General features: G+C 50.4%; 1 protein-coding gene across 1 annotated transcript in view; it reads right to left on the bottom strand.

Annotated features, from left to right (window-relative positions):
* Nucleotides 1–2,971: 2,971 nt before the first annotated feature.
* Nucleotides 2,972–6,000, bottom strand: part of Smad7 (SMAD family member 7) — a 29,103-nt gene continuing 26,074 nt past the window's right edge. The window contains exon 4 of the mRNA XM_038330761.2: nt 2,972–5,005. Coding sequence (XP_038186689.1) covers nt 4,467–5,005 — 539 coding nt within the window. The 3' untranslated portion in view covers nt 2,972–4,466. The remainder of the gene's footprint in view (nt 5,006–6,000) is intronic.

Genomic DNA, 6,000 nt, shown 5'->3' with positions numbered 1-6,000 from the left:
CTTCAGCTTTTGGTCTTCATGAAAGAATGACGAAGCTGGAGTATGTGTGCCTGGCTCTCAAAGACCCAGACAGGCGGGTATGAACTTTAAAAGGAAGAGGCTCCTGGCTGAGGCTTTGTGGGTTTGATAGTCACTACGTAGATCCCCAAGTGGGCTCATCCTGTCCCCACAGAGGCAGTGTGCGCTCCCCTAGCCCTCCTCGCCCCGCCCATCACTAAATCATCACTGAATTAATCAAAGAGCTTGCACTGGTCCGAACTCACCAGAAGCCTCCTCCAGCGGCCACTTTGTGTTCAGTAGATTAATTGCAGCTGGGGGAGGGGAAGGAATCCATTTTTAGAAAATCATTACTTTCAGAAAGAGAGGGGGGCACTTCTGGCTGAGGGAAAAGTGCTGAGCTGGCAGCTTGGGCCTGCTGCTCCAGCGCCAGGAAACCAGGACTGTACTATGCAGGCTGCTCCCTTGTGCAGCCTGAATCCACACTGCCTGAAGCCAGGCCACCCTAGCTTTCAAGCCATGGCTTCTGTCAGCCTTGCTTCCTGCCTGGCCTACGTTCAACAGTTTGATGGCATCCTAAACAGAAGGGATCTCCCAGTATTGACCTTCCCCTCCCCCCACTGTCCTTTACCGTCTTCTCTCAGCTCCCTTGTTGTGCATACCCCCCTGAGGACAGTCCGCCCTGTCTGCAGCTCTAGACAATGATGAAGATTGGGGACTTTTCATCTCCACTCCCTCCAACCGACCATTCAATAGATTTAACTGAATGAAACCGCTATATCTGTACATCAAAGTCAGCCATCCCACGTGGTCCGGCCAGCTCTTTCCATCTATTTTCTCAATCATCCACACCGTGGCCCCACAAGACAGGTAGGATGCCCGCCGTTTCAGACACTGGGACACATGCTGGGTGACTCACCCAAGTGTGTGCACAAACCCAACCGGGCTTTATTCCTCAGCCTGTGACTGTGAGGCACGACCTATTTCTTATCACGTCTTCTACCCTACATGCCTGCAACACACCTGGAATGACAGAGGACTTCTGCTTTCTTGGAACAATCCAGAACACACAGACCAACAAAGAGGCTCTTCTGTGCTGTGTCCTCTGGGTGCCAATCAGCCTCAGGGGCAAGCTGTATAGGGGAGGGTGGTGGGGCAAACCATTTACCTTCCGAATACTCTTTCTGGGTCAGAAAAGTCAGCCAGCATCCTCTTTGGTGTGGCATGGTCTTGGGAGAGCCCTTGGTGTCAATAAACATTGCAAATCCTGGGCACTGGGCTTGAGCAGTCAAATGGGTTCTGTCCTTTCAAACCGGAATTTACTTAGGAAAACACACACGCCTGCCTTGATCACCTTAACCCTGCCGTACCCAGAGATTATTAGCTAGCATGTTAAGTCAGACCTAAACCATCCAGTGGGGGAACCTCAAGAAGTTGCCTGGTGTACAAATGGGGGTGATGGTGTGTAGCTAGAGGTTGTGGGGACTGTATGGGGCAATCCTCAGGTAAAACATCAGAACACTGCCTAGCAAGGTCAGAACCCAAACAAATATTCTTATTCTCTGGCTACATTGGGGCTAACACAACTTTGCCCCTGCCCCGCCTCCAAGCCGGATCATGCCTCAAGTGAGCCTGGAAGGCAGGATATTGACATCTGTGATAGATGTCAACAGCCCAGCCCTGGGCACAGACTTAACAGCCTCTCTTCCCCTCTGGCATCCACACTCCATACCCAATTCCAGCCTCCTGAGAGGCCAGTGTCTGCCTCCCCAGTTCAGAGGCTCTTCTCCCACATCAGGGCCAGTGAAGTGAATTTTGGGACCCTGGCCACACAGGATTGCATTGTGTAAACACCTTGCCAGTTAGCTCCCTTAGCCTCTCAACAGCTCCATTCTTACATAGGGTCCTGGGGGAAACTAAACGGTTAACTAACGGTTAATTAAAGGTTCTCAACCTTCCTAATGCTTCCTTTTAATAGAGTTCTTCATGCTGTGGTGACCCCCCCCCAAATTATTTCATTACTACTTCCTAATTTTTGCAGTTATGAATCATAATGTAAGTATCTGATATGCAGGATAACTGTTATGTAACTCCCCCAAAGGGGTCATGACCCATAGGTTGAGAACCGCTGCCCTACGTGGTTACAACTACGCCTGGTATCTACTGAAGCTTTCAGTATTTAAGGTGAGTATTGGGGAGCAGAGAAATGGCTCCTCAGTTTGTTGACCTCATAGAGGCCCTACATTCAGTTCCCAGCATCAACCCACACAGCAGCCAGCTAATACCTAAACTCTAGTTCTAGAGGAATCTAAGACTCTCTTCTGACCTCCGTGGATACGATACACCTATGTGGTATACATAGGCTGAATCTAACCTCAAACATGGACAAAAATCTCAGGTCGGCTTATGCAAAGTACTTAAGAGACCTCACAGCAGGAGCCCCAGGATGAGCTGGACCTCAGGCCTGGAGAACCAATCACTCATCCACAGCTAAGAGTGAAGCTTGGATTGAGTCACTGAGAGGGAAGGAGGGAGGCTTCATCCCTCTACCACTTCCTGCCCCCCCCCCCTCACCGTGTCCAGGAAATCTCTTGGAATTGTAGCAAAGTCTCCTCCCCTGAGAAAGATGTACTGGCTCAGTGTAGAATTACCGAGAACCAAGGGAACCTGGCTTTTGAGGATGTACCCGCTCTTCTGCCACAGACCCCACCTTCCCAGCTGACATACCCCTTCTCTCCAATTCTACCAACTTCCAAAACCTCAGCTCAGGGGTCCCTCTAGCCATTTCCCAATACACAAACAGGAAACTTGGAACCACCCCAAACAAGAGGATCCCTGGAGGAGGGTGGTCTTCGGGAACTGCTACCAGGACCCTTCACCGCCCCCTCCCCCCCTCCAGCCCATTCACCTTTGTCTCCACTGGTGAACCTCCCAGCCTCCCTCCCAGCAAAAGAAGCAGCTGAACAACATGGGATGAAGTATACATTTTAAAAACTGTTTAATGGAACATAAACTCCTTTAGAAAAACATTCAGCCGGGTGATGACACCCATAGAAAAAACACCCATCTTGTGTTTATCTTTTTTTTAATTTGGCATGTTATTTGCATTTATATTAAAGCAAAGTGCATCTTCTCTTTATTTTTCTTGTTTATACACATTGCACAATACATAAATAATGATGCTTATAAAACGTCTTTATATTTACAAGTAATAATATATTTATATATAACATAAAATACATTTTTTCTTTAATAAATCTCAGCTTTTTTTAAGGAGTCCTTTCTCTCTCAAAGCACTACAATGCTAAATTTCCAATGAGAATGCTTCTCTTGTTCACTTAAACCTTTGTAGTTAGAAAAATAGCTTATGTTGAAGTCTAAACGTGCTCATTGAGCTAAGAACAGTGTCAAAGTTATCATACGAGTGTATGAGTTGAGAGAAGAGCTGGGAGTCAGCCTAGGATGGTACCTTCTGTTACGGCAGGGCCACGCCCTTCTTGGTGGGAAGGGGGGGGGCCACTGAGCAGTTCCCTTCCCAGGATGCCCCTCGCTGGTCTACAGAGCTCAGCACACAAGCTGGGGGATGGGGTGCTGAGCTGACTTTCCACACCTGGGGGAACCTGATGAAAAACCACAGTGGGGGAACCAGCTGAGGGCCCCCACGCCCACCCCGAGGGTCCTGGGTTAGCAATACTGTGTCTGGGCTGTCCCTGCAGCCCTTGGGAAGCCCATCTCAAGAGAGATCCAGGAGCAGATGGCCAAAAAAAGACAGACAGGACAATGGCAGCGGGTGACAGGAGGCAGTAAGACAGGGATGAAAACAATTGGTTCAGCCTCTAGCAGGCTGGCTTCTCAGAAGCCTGTGGATAGGCCCGTGTCCTAAAAGGGGGGAGGCAGGGCAGGGGCTTCGGCAGGCTGGGGCAAAGCTTGGCAGCTGCTGGGACACCTGCTACCAGTCCGCCCAGGTACTGACTCTGCCCCACTGAGCATGTCCAAAGGGCACACAGCTTGAAACTGCGGTCTCTCAGCTGGGGACATCCATAAGGAACACAAAAAGCATTTCCCCCATCTGCCGTTCACGCACGCCCCCTACATGCTCGGGGACGTCCACTCTGAGGGGAAGGCAGTACCCACTGCTTTCATATACCACGTTTGGCAGTGCTGACTTTTGCTTCCCATTTTTATATTGGGGTATCCTGTCAACCACACCCACCACCTAAAAAAAAGAAACCCAAAACAAAAAACAAACAAATTCATCATAAGCTGTTTCTCAAAGAACAAGACAAACAAAACACAAATAAGAACGAGAAGGAAAACAAAACAAAAAACAACCAACAATGGTTAACAGCAAAACTGACCAAAGGGTTTGCATGAAAAGCAAGCACTCGGGAGGGAAAGGTTAGCAGCAAGTAGTTTGAATGGTGGCCTGCTCGGCTCACGCTCCATCCTGTCCTCTTCTCCCCGCGCAACTACCGGCTGTTGAAGATGACCTCCAGCCAGCACGGGCAGCTGCTGATGAACTGGCGGGTGTAGCACTGGCCCCAGCCCTTCACGAAGCTAATCTGCACGGTGAAGCCCGTCCATGGCTGCTGCATGAACTCGTGGTCGTTGGGCCGCTGCAGGCTGTAAGCTTTCTCATAGTCGAAAGCCTTGATGGAGAAACCAGGGAACACCTTGTGCACCAGCAGCGTTCTGGAGTCCGGGTTGTCCAGTGTGGCGGACTTGATGAAGATGGGGTAACTGCTACGGTTGTACACCCACACGCCATCCACTTCCCTTGTCAGCTGGATGCCGCAGCCAATCTTGCTCCGCACTTTCTGCACCAGCTGACTCTTGTTGTCCGAATTGAGCTGTCCGAGGCAAAAGCCATTCCCCTGAGGTAGATCATAGAAGATATCCAGGGAGGGCTCTTGGACACAGTAGAGCCTCCCCACTCGCGTCTTCTCCTCCCAGTATGCCACCACGCACCAGTGTGACCGATCCCCAGGTTCCAGAAGAAGTTGGGAATCTACAAAACAAAAAAGGCAGGCTTAGATGGCGGTGATGGTGACCAGGTTCTTTTCCCTCCTAAAGTCAAAACACATACATAAAACACATTTGTACATATGCTCTTGAGTCCCCATAACCAGTGAAAACAAAAAGAGGGGGTGAGGGTAAGCCTGGACTCAACCTAGGGTCTGTGATGCTAATGGGGGGAGCCTAAGACATCTTAAACCACTTCTGAGCTTGGGGGAGGGGGCTTACTGTTGTCCTCTCTCTCTTTCCATCCAATCAACTCCACAGCATCAGCACCTGGGCCTACTTATCCCCGAGAGGCACAGACCCTGAGACCTAGCTAACTTATTTTGCTGTGTTGAGCTGGAAAAGGCCTCAGCAATAGCCGAGAATCACATCCCGTGGATGGAACCTTGAGCGACAGCCTCTCTAGGGTGACGGAAGTTGGACTACTGGGTGGTGACCCAGTCACACCGAGAAGCCAGGCGGTCTGCACCCTCTGCAGCTGGCCAGTCATCCAATTCCTACATCGGTGCCTTTAAATAAAGATGTGGGTGGTTCTGGGGGCTTAAAAAAAAAGTCATCTTCCGACAGAAACCAACTCTGTGTGTGTGTGACGGCAGCAACCCGCACAAAAGAGAAGTTCAGATGCCAAATTACAGCATGCATGTGGGCATCAGCCTAGACCACTGCCGGCCCAGACAGAAGATGCTGTGTCTGAAATAAATGTGACCATCCTGTGGTCCTTCTCTGCCATCCAGTCCATGGTCCCAGAGGTGCCTCCCCCACTCCGTTTTGACCCTGCACGGCTCACGCTGCCTCTTGTGGATTCCACCTGCCTTCTCCCTGACTTGCAAGTCCACCTTGGCACAGCCCACGACAGCCTCGAAGCCTGGGGTGAAGCTGCCGAGGTGATTTTCCTAAAACTGTTCTGAGACCTTTTTTAAAGGAGGGCTAGGTGAGGAAAGTTCCTCCCCCTGCACCGTCATCCTGCTACCTCCCTTAACT

Source organism: Arvicola amphibius, chromosome 5 (assembly GCF_903992535.2).
Source record: "Arvicola amphibius chromosome 5, mArvAmp1.2, whole genome shotgun sequence".
NCBI lineage: Eukaryota > Metazoa > Chordata > Mammalia > Rodentia > Cricetidae > Arvicola > Arvicola amphibius.
Note: the sequence above shows the minus strand (reverse complement) of the source record. Positions and strands in the feature narration are given on the sequence as shown.